Below are 21518 nucleotides of genomic sequence, written 5' to 3' on the forward strand. Positions count from 1 at the left end.
TCCCTGCATCTAGGTCTGCGAGGGACCTCTGATGGCTGCTGTGAACTGGAATGAACTGTGGTCTGTGCTAATTTAAGTTTGTAAAAGATGCTAGCCAGTGGCGGTAGGCCAAGTCCATGGTGGTTCAAGGTCTTGCTGGCTTTAAGATATAAGAGTTTCAAATTCTACCAGTGATCTAGATACACCAAAATATCTTCATATTCATCTGTCGCTCCACTTAACGCACATCAGTCACTATATTAAACTTACTGCTGTAATAACATGTCAATGTACTTGCATATACTGCCCGATACAGGCTCTGAAATGATCCCACCAATCTGCCACAAAAACACGACATAATACTGTATCCGCCAGGTCACTGACAACATTATCTGTCTCGTGCGTGTGCTCAGTTAAACATGTCTAATCAGTGGTGACAGTGTTTGGCACATGACTAAAGCAAGCAGAGCTCCAAAATGTCCAGGCTATTCTGGAGGCCCACTTAATTCTCTTTTCTGCACGTAGCCCCCTATACAACAGTGAGAGGAAGACACGTCCAAATGTCTCTTTTCCGACGTCTTGTGCCAATACGCCACATCCCCACTGGCCTCCCTCCACCAGGGACAGGAGGGGGAGGGGCAAGATGGCTCACTTCCTGAGCCAAAAATAACACCAGAACTGAGAAACCTTAGACTGCAATTGGTTCGCTACAGCTGACCACAATTACGCTTATGACTGGTTGAACACTAGACATTTTAGCCAAAAATGCAATTTTTGAGTTTTCCCTTGACAGCACAGCTGTCTTATATGACAGTTATATATTTTTTTATAAGGTTAAGGTACATCATTTCTTCATTGGTCCAAAAATCGCCAGTTATTATCAGCAAAAAATTATTAAATAATATTATTTACTAGCTACATGAACCTAGTTAAAGCATCCTTTTGGCTGATCATTTTAGTTAAGAGGAAAATTGTGTAAATTTCATTTGTGACCAAATCAAAGAGAAAGGTGACAAGTGGTGGCGATTCACTGCAAATGTTGTTAAAGGCACAAACCCACCTCCAAGCTGTACTGTTCAACTGTCCTCTTGAGGGGATCTACGATCTGCCAGCATATGAGAATGCAGAGATCAATCAGCAGCATCCCCCCTACGATGATCAGCAGCTTCTGGTCCTTGATAATCTGGAGGAAAAGAGAAGAAAGGGATGGGCAGGGGTGAATGGAGGAAGAGAAAGAGAACGACACAGGCGATTGCCGACCACCGCTCCCACGATTCAAAAGGGAGTCTTCTCTCGTACGCTGAACTTTGGAGGATGAAAGCGCTGGACCTGTCTGATCTTTTCTTTTTATTTAACAGCGTTTGACCCGGACGGAATCAAAGGAAAGGTCACGGAGAGGAGGCACTGGGTGCACTTTAGAGGAATCACATGGGAGAAATGCAATGACTCCTTTCAGGTGCCCCAGCTCGAGGCTCAGAATAGAACCTTCGATTGGTTTTGATCCATGGGCTTTTGATGGCTTTGGAATTGGCCAAACAAAGGCAGGCCAAAACCTTTCGTGTCATTGGAAATATTGCAATACATTAGGCTACAAAGACACAGTTAGTGGGCACACATCTCAAGGGCAAGAGGTCCCAGAACACCCACAAATAAGGGTTCAATCATAACAAGCTTGGCTTATGCTTGGCCAGCCAGCAAGAGTTGTAGAAAATGTGCAGACCGTCTGCCCAGATAGATTCCCTTTATCCTCAATCAGACTGAGGTGTACAGTTCAAGTAAACACTCAAACATCTGAAATGATGGAGGATCATGACATTTCACATGGTATTAAGAATATGACAAAATGTGACTTGCAATTACCACGGGAAGAGTTTTCATCCAAAAACCGTAGGTAGAGTCCAGTCATTTGTTTTGCCTGCATTAAAAAATGAGTCTAGCCTAAAATATAGGGGAAACATATTTGAGGCACAATTATGTAGATGCAGTAATAGCTTCGCAGCGATTATCCTGTACTCACAATTTTACAGATGCCAATAAAACAAAACAATAATATTTGGTACTGAGCCCAAAAGCTGCTTTATTTTTGGTTCGCATGCATAGGTGATTATGAAAATGGAACACTCTGTGGGCTCAGGCACCATATCTGGTGTCATTATAGTATGCACACATGTGTCTGGCACCATGGACCATGGAACACATTTTAGATTAGTGGGGCCAGACATGGTCACCAACCCCCAACCTCTGAAATTGTTTCATAGCACACTCTTCTGTTTCACAGCAGTCACTGTAGACTATGTCTATCAAGATGACACAGTATGCTTAATCTGTTTCAGAATCCTGAAGTCTGCTTGTAGAGAGCGGCCGAATTGGTTAAATTCAAATAGGCACAGAACTATACGACTCACTTGTAAAGAAGCAGAGATCAAGTAAAGTTTATTATACTGCTTTGTGATCAAGTGCATTTAAATAATGAATCCATTACATGTCACTTGTTACGTGTCTCAGAATGTAATGGAACGTTACCTATTACTTTGTAGAAAAAGTAATCTCATTACTTCTGCATTACTCTGGAAAACCAACTTGTACCCAAATCCAACAGTCCTTTTGATAATTTATTTGGAAAGAAAGTCAATTAGAGAAGACATACTAGTATCCATGCCTTTTAACAAGACACAGACAGTTATGCTGATTAAAATTATAAACTGCTGACGCTGTTCGGAAACTATTCAGTAAAACAAAGTTCAAAAACAGCTGTTTCAAAATAAAATCTAAAGTTTGAACAAAATTTAAATTTAAAATGCAAAGTTTACATAGCTGTTACCAGGCTGACCTAAGAAACACTGATCAATCAAGAAAATGCAACGACACTATGCTCAGGCAGCTTTACAACTCTGTCCTGAATGAGTGTGGCAGTCTCTTGCACCATTGGGCTGCTGATTTACAGGTTTGCGTTGTGCTGTCTCAGACACCGACTGCCTAAGAGCGCCCGTCGGCCTGATAAACACACACACACATACACAATCCTCCCAGTCACATAAAACAGTCTTTGAGGGTATTCCCACTGACTTGTTTAATAAAGTAGCTGAATAATGCTATGTCTACACCTGTACCTATACTTAACCTGATGCTGATGCTCTCAACCAGAGCATGTTACAACAGTAGGTGAATGTAGTGTTACGAGTTGTGTCCAAGCTATTGTATGGCTGTGATGTACCTTCCTAGATGGAGTATCAAACCTTCAAACTTCCACATGCAGGATGTTGCTGTCCTGCTACAAATGGAAGCACACAACTTCTTTTGTTTCATCTTTGTGGGGACCTCATAAATGTCCCCAATCATCCCAATTCTCATCGTCATAGGGATATTTTGTCCCCACAAAAAGCTAAACACGTGCACACACAAGACCCTGACAACAGACATCACTTGAAGCTGCCGCAGTCCCAGAAGTCTCTCAGTGCGTACAGGAGGAGTCAGCTCACTTGCAAGGTCCTGCACACTAGAACAGAGGGGGAATCAGTCTTTAGGTTACAGAGCTGAGCCAGGACCCAGACTGGCCTCTGCTAACCACAGCATTAGTCTCTGTGCTGATGGAGTGGGATGGATTAAGTAGTGCTAATTGGGCGTGAGAGGTCTGCGTTCACAAAGCAAATTCCCCTTTTCTATCAGGATGCAGCGATGCAATTCAGCGGTTGTTTCAGCACAGCAGACTATTGTGGAGATAAGATTATGATGGCTATTATGAACTAGATGAGTTACGAGTAGTACTGTTAAGCTGATTTATTGTTTTTATTTACTTGTTAAGAAAAAAAACAGCACTTTTGGCTTTTCCACCATGCTAAGACACTCAGGGGCTGATTAACTAAGCCACAAACAATATTTTCTTAACAAATACATGTAGGCTGTTGCAGCTTTGACCTACTTTCTATTCTGTTTTAGTGTACTTTTTTTTTAACATTAACCATTTTAATGGAAATCTATGAAATTGATGAAAAACTACATATTAAATAACATAATACTGAGTAACTTAACATCTTTTGAAAACTACTTCACCTGCCTTTATAATAGACTTTACTGCAAAAACGTGCGTTCATGAGCTCCTTCTGGTGCAGATTTATGGTAACTTGCGTGCTAATAGCACCCCCTGCTGGAGAAACCTCAGACTGCTATTGGTTTCCAAAGCCATGTCCACGCACCATACATATAAAAAAAAAGTTTTCCATTGTTACAGAAGAGTTTTCATAATTCAAAACAACTAGCATACTTAAGCTGTACGGACAATACTGCAAATTTTACTCAGTATATCACACATAGCAGAGACAGTGGATAATTTACCATAGACTAATTTCTTTTAAAGACCCAATATAACGCAATGCTTTGAACAGCAATACAGTAAGCTAATACACAGTCACTTTACTTTAGTTGTTTATTTGTTAATAGTCACGCTAAAGCATGCTTAATTCTAAAGCACATCATTTATTTTTGGTTTCATGCTCTAAAGTTAAACTTAACGTAAAGTAAAACTGTAGTAAGCAAAGTTAGCATCACAGTGCATAGCAAAAAGAACAAGACTTAAGGCAGCTTCTTCTCTCTCTCTCAAAAAGAAAAAACTGACTATTAGGGCACACACCTGCACACTTCATAAATGTGAACCCCAACTTCCCAACATATTTACAAGCTGTTTACTGGTAAATTAGTCCTCTCTAATTCTCTCACAGTTCCTCTCCCAAAACAGCAATTATTGCCTTTTATGCATCACCATCAGGTTACTTGTCCATCACTGACAATATCCAATTACATCTGTGCTGGCAGCAGCACTCATACATACACCTGGTTCTTAGATCCTTAAGTTACTCCACTAGTGGTGTATGATTTCACTGTTGTTAATTAGGTGATAACCCCAGTGTTACTTTATTTTTATCCATTGCATCTTAATGGATGGCCTGGGGTGTAAACTGTGAGATATGACAAAGTGCCCCATGGTCTAAACACACCAAAAAAAGCGTAATGCATCCTGTCTGCGTGTAAGTGACACTATTCTCTCTGTCTCCACTGTTCTCAATCTCTCTCCTTCTCCATTCCTTTCTTTTTCCTTCTTTGAATGAATGCTATGTACCCTTTTCCCCAGGCCTATGACAGCCTATCTCCCTTTTTCATCTCTCTCTCTCCCTCTCTCTCCCTCCGACAGCTCGCCCACTCTTCCTCCCTCACTAGCGCTCAGCCCCCACACAAGAGCAGCAGCAGTAGCAGCAGAGGGCTGTGTGTGTGCTCTATAAATAAAGCAGGGCAGCAGAGCAGTGCAGCTAAGGGCTAGCCATCTTTTACATAATCACTCACACAACAAAGACACACTGTGTCATCTGCCTCACTCCGCACTCGCAAGCTTTCTTATTTTACATCTAAAACTGAGAGGAAGTGGATATAGAAAACACGTCAGAAAAGAGGTCAGCGGGTGTGTGTGAAGACGTGGTGTAAAAACAGACACGGCCTTTTAAGCACTGTGCGAGTACGAGTGTGTATCCACAGTACTGTGCAAAAGTCAGAGACCACCAGAGATAGATTCTTTAATTTCCAGTCAAAACGGCAATGAAGCACAAGTCATTCATTTTTCAGCATCATGAGAAAAAGAGAAAACATATTCAACAGAAAATAACACGGAAGCCTCAATATGATACTGTATTTTTTTAGTATTTAGTGTGTCCACATTTTGTCTTTATTACAGCTTCCATTTTTTTCAGGAAGTTTGGTTTCAGTTTTGCAAGGACATCTGCAGGGAGACTTTTCCACACCTGCAAAGTTCAGTCTTTTTGGCTGCACTTTCTGCTTTTCACAATCCAAGCAATCCAATTACAGATTTAGATTTCTTTTCTTATCTTTAGACTTTGTTGTAAATTTCCTATTCTCAGTAATAGCTACTTGGCTCATAGCTTCTCTCTATGAGTTCTTCTCACAGTGGAAGGATGGACAGAAACACCTGGGGATTTTTCAGGTCTGAAGCAAGAGCTGTTGATATTTTCTTATCTCTTAAAGATGAAAGCTTTAAGTGCTGTTTATCTGATGAGGGCAGTTCTGGTGGTCTACCAGGTCTTGTGCAGTTGTTAGGAGTCACATTTTAAGGAAACACCTGTTTTTTCCACTTATTTTCCTTTGACTTTCCCCTTTCAGATGAAGGTGGATTATCTTGTGTCTAATCTTCTCAGAAATATCTTCTCAAGCCATTTTAGCTGTACATGGGAAAGAAATTTGTAAGGCAGCTAAGGTGTGTGTGGGTAGCTGCTTGTGTGAACATTAGTGTCTCTTTGAAGGGGCACATAATGTCAGTGCGAGCTTTGGAAACAGCTTTTGCTGTAAGTTGTTAGTTCTGAGATTAAAATGATTGAGGAGTGACAATAAGCTGCACAAATAGTAAAGAGTGGTCAAATTAAATACTGATAGATTTGATATTAGTCTTTGAGACTTTTTCGATTTATTTATTTTCTGTTTAATATATGTTTCCTAATAAATGTAATAAATGAATTGTGGTCTCTGACTTTTGTACAGTACTGTACGTGTGTGTATGTGCAGCAATGGATATTATTTCTGCAGCCTATAGTCTGTGTGTGGATATAGAGTTTATACTGAGAGCAGATTGATCTGAAAGTGGGTTACAGATGAAGCTCTTTTGCTCTGAGGAAGTCAGAGATAACTGCTGAAATGTGTGACCTTATTGATGCTATCGTGACCTGCCTGAACACAACCAGCACCTCTGCTCTCTCTCTCTCTCTCTCTCTCTGTTTCTCTCCTCTCTTCTCTCTTTCTCTATTCTCTCATTCTTCTTTACTTCTGCCCTCTCTTTTCCTCCCTTTCTCTACTCTCTTCTTTCTTCCTTGCCCTCTTCTCCATTTTCCCACTCTCTTCTTCCCTTCTTCCACCTTTTTCTCTGTTTTTTTTTCTTTCCTCTCCCCTCTGTCTCTCTCTATATTCTATTTTATTCTCCCATTCATTCTCTCACTCTTCTTTACATTCTGTTTTTCACTCCCTTTTTTCTTCTCGTCTCTAATCCGTCTCTTCTCTCTTTCTTCCACCTCCTTCTCTACTTTCACTTCTTTTCATCCTTTATTGCTCTCTACTCCCTCCCTACCTCTCTGTCTTTATTTCTCTTTTCCTCTCTTTCTTTCATTTTTCATATGTTTCCTCCCCTTTCTCTGCTTTCTCTACTGGCCTCTGTCTTTCTTCCTCTTTTGTTTCTGCCCTGTCTCTTCCTTCCTTCCTCTATCTCTCTTTTCCATTCTCAGTCCCTAACTCTCTCTCTTTTCTGCTTTGTCTCTTCTTTCATTCCTCCATCTCCTACCCCCCTCATGAATCTCTGATAAATGGGCTTGTATGTGAAGCTGCTGAAGCTGCAGTACATGTGTTCAGCTCCAGAGAGGAAGCTGTTTGAAATGAGAGCAGTGCCGCTGCAGCTGATGGTTAATTATCATCCACCTCTATGTTATGTTCCACTGAACCCAGCTAACCATTAGTGGATGAAACACCCTCTAAAACAGCACGTGCTGCAGTGCAGACCTCTCTAAACACTGACCTCTCCAAAGCACTGACTCCCAGCTGCTTCCACATCTAGAAATTACTATGCGTGTGTCTGTGTACATTTAGAAACTTCAGTTCAAGCCAAAGTGGCTACTGCTCTGATCACCTTAGGAATTCTGATGAAATGTATGCTGTCACACACATCTTATAGAAATGAAACAAAGAGCGCTTCATTAGGAAAACATATCGATGTACCAGAGAGCATACAAAAAAGCACAAGTACAAACGGCATATCATTGCTGCTATGAATATAAACCCTTTGTATCTCTAAAAGGAAGTTTTATTATGATGCTGAGAAAATGCTAGACAGCTCACCTTCTTCTTCATCTTCACGTTCTTGAAAATGGCATGCACTCTCCAGGTCTTGGCAAACATGGCTCCAAACGCTGTTGTGTAACCCACAATGAGGATCCACGTGCGAACCTGAACAGGAGACATCACTTCAACTAAAATGGCAGCACTTAAGCTTCCGTTGACTGACAGCTCACACTGCAATGATCAGTGAAGCATCATTTTTTACTGTGTGCTGTGACACAAAAGAATTAATGCCACATGTTCCTGCAGACATGGCGAATTCAACATTTAAGAAAGAGTTTCAATTTTATGAAAGTATTAAAGGAGAAAACGTCAAACAATAGCTAAAAACAGGATGTACAGGGTCTAAAATCTGAAACTACTATTAAAAAAATCTATTTTACATTCTATTTTAAATGAATACTTTTTTATTATAAATGATATTATCAGCATAACAATTTGAGTGAAAAGTAGTTTGGTATGTCCCCCTTTTCCTTAAATGATTATGTGCACAAGTTCCACAAGTTTATCCAAAGCCTCTGAAAAGTAGATCAAATCCACCTGAGAGTCATCTGAGTGTGTGCTTCAATGGATGGGATAAGACTAAAAAAAATCTGACCTCTTTGTACAAAGGTTTTAAAATTGCCAATGTTACAAATAAGTTTAAATTTGAATAGTGACCTAAAACGGCAGAATCTTGAATATTTTACAGCAACCAGAAAGAATTTCACTAATGAAAATGAGGAAATTTAATGTACATTTTATGTGAGCTTGCACAAATAGTTTAAGGAAAAGATGTGATTTGTTATCTAACCACATGCACAATATGCTGTAGATATCATTCTGTTTTGCTCCTGACTACTGCTGGCAACAATCTGCTCCGATTACTGCATCTCTATGAAGGTATGGCTTTGCACTCATGAAATCATTTTAGTGGTACATAAAAGAATTCCAACAAAGAGGGATTTGGCTCTAGCACAGCCGGGCCTAAGAATAGAGTAGAATGCACCAGGATCTTCAATAGAACACAACATAATCTTCAAATAAGAATCATATTCTTCTAATCTTATTAACTTTGAGAAAAAAATCTCTTCAGGCATAAACACTTTCTCTTCTATCTGTTACTGTTTAACCTCTATTTATACAAACAGCAGCCACTATGCTGAAAAAAGAAGAGAATTAAAGAGCTTAGGTAAAGACAGAAACACAAAGGTATCACTTCATTACTGTCTTCAGCAATATTGATTACTTTATTGTCTTATATCATAATGGCTGCTGCAGTGCTAGTCTTTGGCTTGCTAGTTTGAAGTGGCTGGACTTGGCTCTGGCTGCTAGCATGTGCCACACAGTGTGCATTTCTGGACTCTCTTTGAGGGCTTACACCTTCACAGCAATCACAGCTTCTTAATTAAACAGAGGTTCAGATTTTCATGTTTCAAGTTCTGTTAGCAGCACAGCATACTAGATCCAGCTGAAAAAATGTTTTACATCACGTTTGTGTCTTGACAGTGGAAGTGATCTGTATTTCAATTACATATTGCTAGGGGTGTACAAATGCATCAGTGTACTGACTTCTGTAATTCATTATAACAATATTTATTATTATTAAATGCAATGTATTTATATTTATATAACATAGTAGAATATATTTATTAAATATACTATTTAAAAAATATTTAACTTTATTAAATATACTGTATGGCTGCTTTTTTGGCCACCCTCAAAGGTGTATTAGCTTATTGTATATATTACAAGTTTGGTGTAGTCACTTTTGTATATATATGAAGTTATTTCTGTACTTCAGTAATTGTACAAGAGACATTTGTCATTTTGCTGTGTACCCAGTCTGAGAGCAGCACAGCATCACCAGCCGAGCAGCACCACTTGGGGCAGCTGGCGTTTAAGTGCCTTGCCCAACAGCACAACCAGATATACCCAGTCAGTCCTGGCTCACCTCTCCCACCACTACACTACATACATTTTTTCTCCTGTCATATTTGTGTATTCAGTCTACTTTTAAAAAAATCATTCAGAATCATACCAAAATACTCAAATCCAATCAGACTGAAGCATGGTAAAATCTGAGATTTCATGATGTAATTAATCATTTCCTAAAGAATTATAATCAATTTTTCTGAGGTCACAGATTTATACTGATGCATATGGCTGTCCAGCTTTAATATGATTCTGAGATGTCTCTGAAACACAACCGCTACTTACAGTGCACAAGGTCTCGAACACCTTATCTGAGACGAAAGAGCCATCCAGGCCGAACAGGAAGATGGAGGCATAAGAGAGCATCCCTCCCAGGATGATCAGGTTATTCATGTAAGGACTCGACATTTTGATCAGCCTGCACAGAGAAGCATATGAGTTAGAGCATGTGTCATATAAACAAGTGTTATTTTATATACAATAATAACTCATACAATGTAGAATATACAGCACTGTGCAAACGTTATAGCCACATGGGAAAATTCTTTTTTAAAACCTATTTAACAGTAAGTATTTATTTGTTTAGACAAACAATAATATTAGAATAATTGCAAATAGCATTCATACATTGAGTAGTGATTTTATGTATGTCAGTGTCACTTCCAAAACTCTGCAGTATCAATTATAGTTATCATCCCAAATCTGGTTTGGCTAATCAATACTTTATTAAATAAAGTCAGGAGTGTTGGTGATGGAATTTAATAATCTGTGCAATAGGTGCATGCATCAAAGAGAAATCTGAAACCAAAGCAGACCTTCTTCTAACTAACCCACAAGATATCAAATACATTTTTTGAAATTCTACTTTTTACTGCATTAATACGTGCACTTATTCTGGTGTTACAAAGTGTTTTACAGGCAACTGCTGAGATAAATAGTTTTAAAAAGTGTGCTTAAATGTGCTTCAAACTTTTGCACAGTACTGTAAATGTATTAAACCTGATACCAAAAGGTATTTTTAGATTCTTTATTCAATACTTAAAGTAATTTGGGTACAGCACAACTTAGCAAATGATAGACAACATATTGCAAATGACTATTAAAGTAATTGTTCAGAAAATTATCTGCCTCAAGATTTCTGCTTTCAAAACAGAAGACATTCTGGATATTTGTTTTATCACATCATTCTTGATACTATACAGCTTTTTATTCATTTTAGAATCATCTGTATTTCTGTTTCTTTTTACAGCTTCCTAACTTCCCACTTATTATTTGGTGCTTGTGAAGTTGGGATCTACAAACAAACTGAGATTATATTATTGAAAACACTGATTAGAAATTTTGAATGATAGTGTAACGCTGTTATCAGTGAAAACTCTTGACCCACCTGTGGTTGCGGTTTTTGATGTTGAAAAAGAGGAAGCCGCCTGCCATGAGCATGCCCAGTATGGTGATGGTGGACAGGATGCTGTATAGAGGCACGTTGATGTGCCGTCGCTGCTGATGCACGATTGTTTGGTCCTTTGGAGGCTCCACACCTGAGACAATATGACACACACATTATGAGAGTAATGACATACCATCAGTGAGTCATCAGGAGTGCCACTTTACTGCAGTCTTACATTTTTTATAATGCCATGCCAAGGCAGAACACATAATGATGAAACATATTCAGCCTTCAGAAAAACGGCCCAGAGTGGCACAAACTGCTGCAGCAGAGATCAGATGGTGAGTCACAGTTACTGTGGAGTTTAAGCAGGGCTTTGTAAAGTATTCCAAAAATGATTTTATTTATTACTTGTGTTATGTGTGAATAAATGTTATAGATGACCAGATTTACTGAGTAGTCAGGGTTATGTAAGTATAAACAGCTTCAAGGTCCTGAGAAACAAGCTGGCTTACTGCAATATAATGGCCTTAAACACCATTCAAACGCAAATTATGCACACTCTGTTTATTTAACAGGACTTTTCAAATGTCTCTTTATTCAGTGTTTGGGGTCAGCAACCGCAGTGTTGTCACTCTTTTTTTCTCCATTGCTTACTTTGTACGCTTTTGTCAGTGTTCCAATCGATTCCTATGGCTTGTCTTACAAAGTTCTATTTGAGGAAGTACCTGACGTAAAACGGTGTGTTTTCCTTGAAACAATTGTGTGTGTGTGTTAATGGGAGGGTATAAAAACTCAGAAAACTCCAGGGTTCAAACAAACGACAAAGAATGTCAAGTCAAATTAGCATTATATAAAAAAAGCTAGTGAATTATTCATTAGGTCATATTTGCAACAGAAAAGGGGAGGAATATGTCCCATCTCCCATGTGCACACACAAACAAATACAAACAAACACATGCAAACACAACATACACATATACAAAAACCCACACCGCTGTTACCTTGGAACCTGATGGTGTTGTTGATAAGGTCCAGCACGTCGGCAATAGCATTGTACTCGCCCACCTTCACCTCCTGGCCCTCTGTAAGAGACAGAAGAAGAGAGGACAGCTCTGATAAGAGCAACAGTCTGATTCGCTCCTTTAGTCTGGGATAAAACAAGACAGCGAATGGTGAAAGTACCCATGTTACTCTACAGTGAAGAGTTAGTCAAATGCTATCTTCTGTGGTCTTTCTGTACTTTACACATCAGGTACATACTGCAATATGGTCTTTGCTATTTAAACAATGGACTATTATGCCTGGCCTACACTACACATTTTAAAAGCCTGCCCAATAACGAAAACGTGAGAGACACCATACTGACAGATTCTACAGATTTTTTTTGTTCTTAGTCATCAAAGCCTTGCCAGGAACAAAACACCACACTCTTTAAGATTATGCTCACGAATCAGCAGCCTGACCAACCTGAGATCTCACAGAATTTCTCATCAACAAACGTGACAATGGTTTTTGTCCTTCCATTCAGCTTGGCTGTCAACTCAACTTGCATTGTTTTTGGTCTTTCACGCGTACATTTCATGAGAATTAACATTCCCCACACATTATGTTGAGTCAGAAATATTGAACATATTTTATATTTATGAATCAAAATCAAGGCTGCCACAACTGGACTTAGAGTAGATCAGACGAGTAAAGACTGTATTATACATACCCCACCACAGCATAATCTGGAAAGATAATCGTTTAAGACCATGCCTTTTGCAATTGTTGCCTTTTGCAGTAATTGGCACGATTATCCTGTCGTGTGGGCCAGGCTTTAGGAAGAGCTGTCCAACTTAAGTGGAAGGCCAGAGTTTGGCACAGTTTGATGATTTCTCTGCTCTAACATACTTTCCTTCCACTCATCCGTCAGTTATTCAGGGTTAGCAGGTGTGTAAATACAGAAAATCACAGAACTGTGCTGGACTTCAGCCCTTCAGGACTGGACTAGACCTAGACATCTAGGTAGAATCTATTTGACATTTTTTTCAGCTTGCCTCTGCAGAACCCTTTTCACTGTGCTGAAACTCTTCTTGCTGTACTGGAATCCTTATTGGTGTTGCAGAACCCTTCTTGGTGTTGTAGAACTGTTCTTGGTGTTGGATACAGTCCTTAGCAAATCCCTCCAAACTAATAATATCGGCTGGAAACTGAAAAGCCTTTAACCTTAGATCGTACTTTTGATTACTGAGATTACAATTACAGACTGGAAACTGAAACTAAATTTAACCTGCATGTGGCTAACCACTCTAATAAGCACCACAACTGGCAGCTGGTAAAGACACTCTGCCATGAAAACATAAGAGGTAACGTTGGTTCTCCCATGAGGAAGAGATGTTAAAAAATAATGAAACAATAAAACAAGAGGCCTATTGCAAATTAGCCCTTTTAACTAGATATACTTGGAGGTTATGCGTCTAAAAATACCATAAAAATGAGTTTCAGTGACAGTAAATCCCAAATCGAACCAGAAGCGCTATGAAATAGCCATATTAGTACTTAGTATTTGTCCCATGTGTGTGCTTTAATCCTGACTATATATTGACTGACGCACACAGAAGGACCATTCTGTGCATCCCAAAGACAGAAAATTCACTTTAGAGATTAAGAATGAGGGATTTAAAAGTCAACCCAGCTCTTATGTTCATGGATCTCCTCGATATACCAATTACAAGTCTTTAATAAAAAAAGCCCAGTAGTTGGCTGCTGAACAGAACATGTGAGACAAGACTGGCTGGGAGAAATTGATCTGATTAGTTCTCGGTGAAACAGAAAAGCAGTGCTCTTAGTCATGTTCTCTAGTGATGACTGCATATGTTAAAGAAACACTTCAGTGTTTTTCAACCTAATCTCTATCAGCCACAGCATATAGCCAATTACCATGGACAGGTTTCCCTGTGCTTAAAAAAGAACAGAAAACCCATTGATTCAAAACTCACTAAAAGAAGCCAATGGGCAGTTGCTGAAACAGTCATTAAATGTTCATGAGAAACAAGAGTTTCATGAATTCTTCAGTCAAAGACATTTGTAAATTTGTAAGATGTAAATCTGTTTAATTTGTTCTGTCACAGACAGGACTGGTTTTGCAGAGAGAATAATCAGGAGTAATTTGTTTTCACAGGATCCTGCTGTATCACACATGGATGTGGGAAAGTTCAAGTGTCCTACACCAAAACTTGGCTAAAAGTTCAGAGGGAAAAAGTGAATGTTAACTAGGCAATAACATAGCATAGTATTTCTCAAAGATGTGCTGAAATGAGAATTATCTCAATTGTGGTAATCTGAGGTGATCATTTTAAAGAAAAAGCTATTTGATTATATCTATATTGCTATATTATACGTGGCCAATGCAAGAGATTCATGATTATATGACAAAACATGAAAGTCAGGAAATGACTGGACTTTACAATGGTAGGCTACTGAAATCTTTCTTAATTGAGAAGAATGTGATATTAACCAACACAAATCTTTTCATATTTATTCTTTGTATGCACATCATTTAGTTTAATACTGTTATGAATAAGTTATGGTAAGTAGTAATAAGTCATTCCTAAATACACACAGTCCTGTTAATGGTAAAGTTATTGACGTTGGAAGAATTACTTAGAAGAGAATATACTTTATATACTAGAAAAGAATTCAATGGCCAGTTTGGGCCATCACAGCTTTTGTAACATACAGGTTTGCTAGTATCAACAACAATGAATTTCAGAGTGTCTAGGTTGTCAATCTGTAAATATTTAGAGGTGCACAGTATCAGTATTTTGATATTTAATCATAACAACTGAAAGCATTCTGTTTTTCCAATACTTTGGTTTAATATGTAAGAAACAATGCCACCTGGAAGCACATCCTTTGTTGTTGCGATGGTAAAGCTATTTGTACCATAGAGTGAAGTTTTTCACAGAACTCAGCATGTGCCCAATGGCTTCTATTATAAGTAAATCTCGAGTCACTGTGTTTAGTTCATTTCTGAGTACAGGGAACCACATCAAAATTATCATCTATTTTTAAATAACATTATTAGACAGATGCAGAAGATAGAGATTAGGTGGAGTATTCATTCGAGGAAGCTCAATATGGGCCAAAACTGAATCTTTGAAAACTGCAGAAGTGTATCCTTTTTCATCTATTTTCTCTTTTCCTCCCTGCTGTTCCCCTTTTCCACTCAGCTCCAGACAAGCAGAGGTGGCCCAGGCTGTCCAGCTGTCTGTGCTGGTTATGGACCACTGAACAGTCAGTCATGCAGGCCAGCCCTCTCTCAACTGTGCCGCCAATACACCATTAAAGGCCACAAGTGCACTACTAACTGCAAGCTCTTGGAGCCTGGCAACCTCAACCTCTCTGTCTCTCTCACATACACACACTCACACACAGCAGCCATTAGCAGGCACTGTGCCAAGTGTCTGCTTTAAACCCTACCGCACCCTTAACCTTGCTTTTAGAATGGCTTTTCAGGCAGGGTGTTTACACAGCAAGAGCGATTCAGTGGCAAAACATGGCCTAATGGGTTCATGCATGCATGTAGCACTTAATGGCTTCTCCAGGACACTCTGCTCTTATCAGGTGAGGAAAGCTAATGCCTGCAGTCATTGAGCATCAGCTTCGAGACATCATATTATCATGTCATTTATTATATAAAGATGGATGTACTAAGCATGTGTCAAATATGTTTGTGTCATAGTTCATAATAGCAGGCATGATGTTTCAAAATGATTACTTAATACATCAGAACCTTTCTGTATGTACAGTACAAAAAAGGTAATATTAAGTAAAATATTAATTAATATTGAGGTATTAATGATCAGAGATTTTAGGTTTTGAAAACAAAATTCTAATATTGCAGAGATACTTACGGTAACTGGAAGATGATTCAGGAATGTGGTTTGCACAGTGTTACTTGTATATAGTATAAGCTCCAGTACATGTTAGCTACATTAGTAGAACCAGTTAAACCTAAAGAAGCATATATCAGACGTTAAACTGTTTTAAAACATTGTGGCTGACTCTTTACATTTTGGGTGAAAGGAGAATTTGGAGAACTTTAAGCTTTGTGAATCTAGAACGAGTCATCACCAGCTTTGCTTCAGGTCAGTTCCGCATTGCTAACGAGGGGACAGTGATTCAAGAGGTCACCATTACAATATCTAGTGTATGAACTATCCTGTCCCTCTGCCAGAACACGCAGCTCTTATCAGGTACGGAAAACTGCAACTGTGAGGTATGAGGGAGGGACTGAGAGAGGGACTGAGAGTGTTAGACCTGCCAGAGGAGACGGATGGGGGAGAACTCAGTACATTTTTAAATATGCAGCCAGAGCAATCTCTGCCCATCCATTAACCCACAGTGAGCAAGAGGTGGAGGAAGAGAGTCAACGAAAGAAAGAAAGAAAGGGAGAAGAGGAGAAAAAGAAATAAATAAAGAAAGAAAGAATTGGAATGAAAGAACAAAAGCTAGACAGCAAAAGAAAAATGAATTAATGAACGAAGGAAAGAAAGAGTTTGAGTTAGTTATGCTGCAAAGAACTTCAGTCTGTAAAATAAAGAATGGTCCGGTGTGCAGTGTGTGTTTGTGTGTGTATTCTGAGAAAGAGAAAGACAGAGAGATAGAGAGAGAGAGAGAAATGGGGTGAGAGACAGATAGAGAACAGTGCCTTGGGCCAGTGTGCCTCTCTTGTGATTGTTGTGGTGAAGCAGTAGCAAGTCCTCCACTGCACTGTTGATAACATTTTTTTTCACCACTTATCCCCCGACTGCCAGTTGCCTTCGAATAGACAGTCAGTTCAATCACGCCACAGTTTAACAGGACTCCCTGTCCAGGGGCTTCACTCACGCACACACACACACACACACTCACGGCTACACAGTGACGTAGCGGGCTGCGGGGGACACCTCTGCACAGAGGTAGATAAGAGCGAGGAGAGTGGGCAGTGCTGGCTTGTTGTGGTTGCTGTGGGGTGTGGGGGTGTGTGTGAGGGGGGGGAATCCCCCGCTCAGAGATTAAATCCTACACCAAGATTTAATCTCATCTCACCGAACCCCACTCGGCCTTCCAGAAGCACAGTGGATTAATAACAGCACAGGCCTGAGCACCGCCACGCCTGACCCCATTAAACTAAACACAGGAGCAAGGCTGTGATGTATAGCACGTACACGGCCCAAACACAACACCATGCCACGAGTGCACATATAACTGCATTAATATATGAACGCACGGTCATGGTTTATAGTTTTACAGATAGTAACTGAATGAGACAGCATGATCACAACAGCCAAGGGCTGGATTTAAACAAGATCTCCAAATATCATGACTACATAACATCATTTATTATGATGTAGAGGTAGCACATTATTTCTGACTGCTTAACCCTTTACACACAGCACTTTGTAATAAATTATAAACATCTATCAGCTGGTTAATTTTCCTGTGTAAGGCAGTAATGCACCAATCACACGTTTCATTTTAGTAAATGTTGTGTAAATGTTAAGTGTAAATATTTCCATTTCCTTATGTATTTAATAAACAATGAAGGAACTTCAAGCAATCAAGAAACATAACTTCTACAGACTGCACATTTATTTATGCATTTATTCATTTATCTATTTTTTTTTTTATTCACAATATTGTGTTATACGTATCCTTACACATATCCACTCTTTACTTCTAACCACCGTCTAGCGTCTATCCCTGTGTCAATCTTAATCCAAGTTCAATCAATCAATCAATCAATCAATGTTTGTTTAAACTCAGACTACTCTGAGGGAGACCCTCATTTACAATGTAGCTGAGCCAATACAGAAATCAGGGATGGAAAAAATGTAATTAAATACATATCAATAATAATAAAAATCTAGTAATAATAAACATATCATAAAATCTAATAAGAATAAACTACTAAAAATGTATAATAATAAATAACAGATCAACTAAGGATATAAAAAGGATATAAAATAATAAATTATTGAAACAAAGGAATAGAAGGTGTAAAACAATAATTTGCAGCTTAGAAGTAAAAGTTGATCTAAAATAAATAAATGAATACATAAATAAATAAATAAACAGAATAATAAAAGTGACACAAAGACATACCAAAATCATATTAAAAGTTAACTACAATCAAACAAAACAATTGCAGGCTGAGTGGAGGTGACCAGAGACTAAAAGTTTAAAATGTTCATGTGACACCAGCGAGCAAAGTTTTAGAGTTTCCTGTAATGAACTCCTCCCTGCTGATGGACTGTAGCTAAAAGCAGTTTTTCCCAGTTCAGTAGAAGCTCTCGGCACCTGAAGGGTAATCTAAGATACAGAAAGCCAAGTTTTTACCTTAGTTTAATGTAAGCTTGTTAACTTGGTATTTAAAAGTGCATTTGTCAAAAGGTCCAAATGATCCTCTCCTGTACTTTTTTTTTACTGTTGATGGGGTTAAGGGCTTTAGCTACTATGCGAGGAGAAAAAGGGTGAATTGTAAAGAGACCATGTCTTACAGCAGGGCGTTTATCTATTTCATTGAGAGGCACTTGCGTTTTAGTATTATCAAATAAATGTCCAGAAGCTGTAAAGTGAGTATTAAGTGTTTGGCAGAGCTCTCTCTGATCAGAAATCAGCTGATCATTACTTAAAATATGGGTTGGACCTGCAACTGATTTGTTATTGAGCAAATTAACTGTCTTCCAGAATTTGAAGGAGTTTGAAGCTGAATTTATAAATATCTGAAGGTAATAATCTGCTTTAGCTTTTTAATGTAGGAAGTACATTTAATCCTTAGCTGCCTGAAAGTAAGCCTTTGGTCTCTGTCACCATTTCTTCTTGGAAGGGCCCATGCTTCATTTCTTGCATTGAGCAGGGAAGATATTTCAGAGTTGAACCAGAGATTTGATCTATCTCGGATTCTAATGTTTTTATAATGGGTATGCTTTTTTACCACCACCAGGAAATGCTAAATCAATATCTGGGATTTCAGAAGTGTAGTGGATGTGACTGAATGCCAGCTTATTATAGAAGGCTTGGTCATTAATATGTTTAAACTTTCTTCTAACCACCATCCAAGAGCCTGACCTTATTATGATTGTGTTTCTACTGTACCTGATAGAGCAGTGGTTACTAAGACCAGGGTCAAATACATCTACAGAGGTAATTCTGTCAGATCTTTTGGATAAAATGAAATCTATTAGTGCTGACTTACTGGGTTCATGTAGGTTTGATTGTGTTGGTTCTGTAATTAGTTTTGTTAGAGATAAATTTCCACACACTTCCTTCAAGTGATTGGATGCATTAGTTAACCAATTTAGATTTAAATCACCTAGGATCAGCATTTCTGAGTTGATGTATGGATTTAAAAGTTCAGCTAAATCACCTATAGTATGAGAGGCTGCGGAAAGAGGTCTATAGGTCCCAGCTACCACAAACCTGTTATTGCGTCTTTTGTCGCAGTTTCTGAGTATGTCAAACAGCTATGTAAAGTCTTTATTCAAGAGTTCAGTTTTTTCGTCTTTGATATTGTTACAGCCTATGTGAAAAATCACATTGCGAACGTTTCAGTGCTTAGCAGTTTCAGTGTTTCCCACATGTCTGAAACAAACTTGGGGCAAGTACCATGGGCGGATCATCAAGTTATCAGCCCGGTCACAAATATTTAAGATATCAATAAGATTTCACACCAGGGTACATGAGGTCTTTGCAGCACCACGATGGCAGCATACTAACTGCAGTGTGCAACACATTTATCCCAATGACAATGACATACATTAAAATCAGACAACTCAACTGAGATACATAATAAAGATGTATTAAAAACGTAAAAAACAATAAAACATATTAAAACCCTAACAGTCAAGCATCCTAGCTAATGCATACTGCCATTAAACCTTACTCTTTAAATAAAGGGTTTTTGTCCTATTTATATCTTACCTTTTATGAAGATTGAATAGAGAGGAAAACAGAAAATAGAGATTGGAGAAGAAAATTAATTGGACATTTAGGAAAGTTGTGGAGAGCGTCAGGAATATGATTGGCCATAACACAACGTCAAATTATTTATTTTTTCCATGTTGCCACTAGTAAAGTTGCTATCACAAGTCAAAATAGATGTTGAGATATTCTCATAATTGCTCGTGGGGGGCCCCAGTGGCTCAGGCCACTAGGATGGATGATCCGGGCCTGACTGTGGAGGGTGGTTTGAATATTTGAATATATATTTTCATAACTTTTGTTTTTTGAATCGGGTATTTGGATAAGACATTATACATAAATATGATAACATGGGAAGTACCACAGAGGTGCCAGCAGAAATTAGCATTATCATAACAGTGGAAACTAGATTCAAAAAAGGCTTCTTTTACAGTGAAGATTTGGGCCGACGAGATGGGCACAGGGAAAAACAGTGATGATTCGTATTAATGACACCAAGTGTTATGTGCATTTATAACAGTATGAATATTTTCTTGTCGGAATTTGTTAAAATGGGAAGAAACGGAAACTGGATATTGTTAAAATGGGGCGATCATCAACACACTTAAGTATAACACACAAGTATAGCCAACGTATGGAAAACACTAAGACTGCACAGTATACTGGAATAAACTCCTTGAACACTTACCCTGAAACTGTGTGAATTTAATGGTTCCCATGCGCTCTCCATTCCTGAACATCACCTGACCCTGAAACAACACAAACATAACTTCAGATTAATTGCACATAAGGCCTACACAGGCTGCATGCACGAACAAAAGTCTCAGTGCTTAGTAATTCATATGGTTCTGGCTAGACACATTTAGTCTTACTGAGAGAGATGCTTTGGTTTGCTACAGCATCCTTGACTCTTGGCACAGTGACAAACTGCACTGTGTACCTACAAGCCTACCATGGTCCATGCTCTTGGACCCATTTATTAAATTAGCGGTCAGTAAATTGATCTCTTTATCGAAGCAAGCATAATTAATAGTAGCAAAATTGATTGGCTAAATATTAAGAGAGCATATGGAGGTCCCTAAGGAGTTCATACCATACCAGTGCAAGTGATCCATTCCCTAGAGGCCAAAAAAAGCAAAATACAGTATGCAGCCAAAGTCATTCTGAATTGCGTGGTGACAAAGGCTAAAATGGATAACAGGCCTTGGCCACCGCTGGGCACAGAATGCATTAGCTCCGCCATAGTGTGCATCAAAATACAATACAAAGCTCATCAAACATAATGAATTAATGGATGTTTGACAGGTCACTGTGGACGACTGATCGAATAAATGAAAAACAGGTACAGTAACTAGCGAGCATCATCCATAAAACCCCATCATTTTGTCAAAACATTGTCTCATGCGCT

General features: G+C 38.7%; 1 protein-coding gene across 1 annotated transcript in view; it reads right to left on the reverse strand.

Annotated features, from left to right (window-relative positions):
• The window catches only part of gabbr2 (gamma-aminobutyric acid (GABA) B receptor, 2), a 245769-nt gene that overhangs the window by 60763 nt on the left and 163488 nt on the right, over nt 1–21518 (reverse strand). Inside the window, exons 8-13 of the mRNA XM_036566416.1 lie at nt 20799–20859; nt 12163–12243; nt 11159–11309; nt 10057–10189; nt 7858–7965; nt 1040–1162 (exon numbers count right to left, since the gene is read on the reverse strand). Of these exons, the coding sequence (XP_036422309.1) occupies nt 1040–1162; nt 7858–7965; nt 10057–10189; nt 11159–11309; nt 12163–12243; nt 20799–20859 (657 nt within the window). The remainder of the gene's footprint in view (nt 1–1039; nt 1163–7857; nt 7966–10056; nt 10190–11158; nt 11310–12162; nt 12244–20798; nt 20860–21518) is intronic.

Source organism: Colossoma macropomum, unplaced genomic scaffold (genome assembly GCF_904425465.1).
Source record: "Colossoma macropomum unplaced genomic scaffold, Colossoma_macropomum, whole genome shotgun sequence".
NCBI classification, from domain to species: Eukaryota; Metazoa; Chordata; class Actinopteri; order Characiformes; family Serrasalmidae; genus Colossoma; species Colossoma macropomum.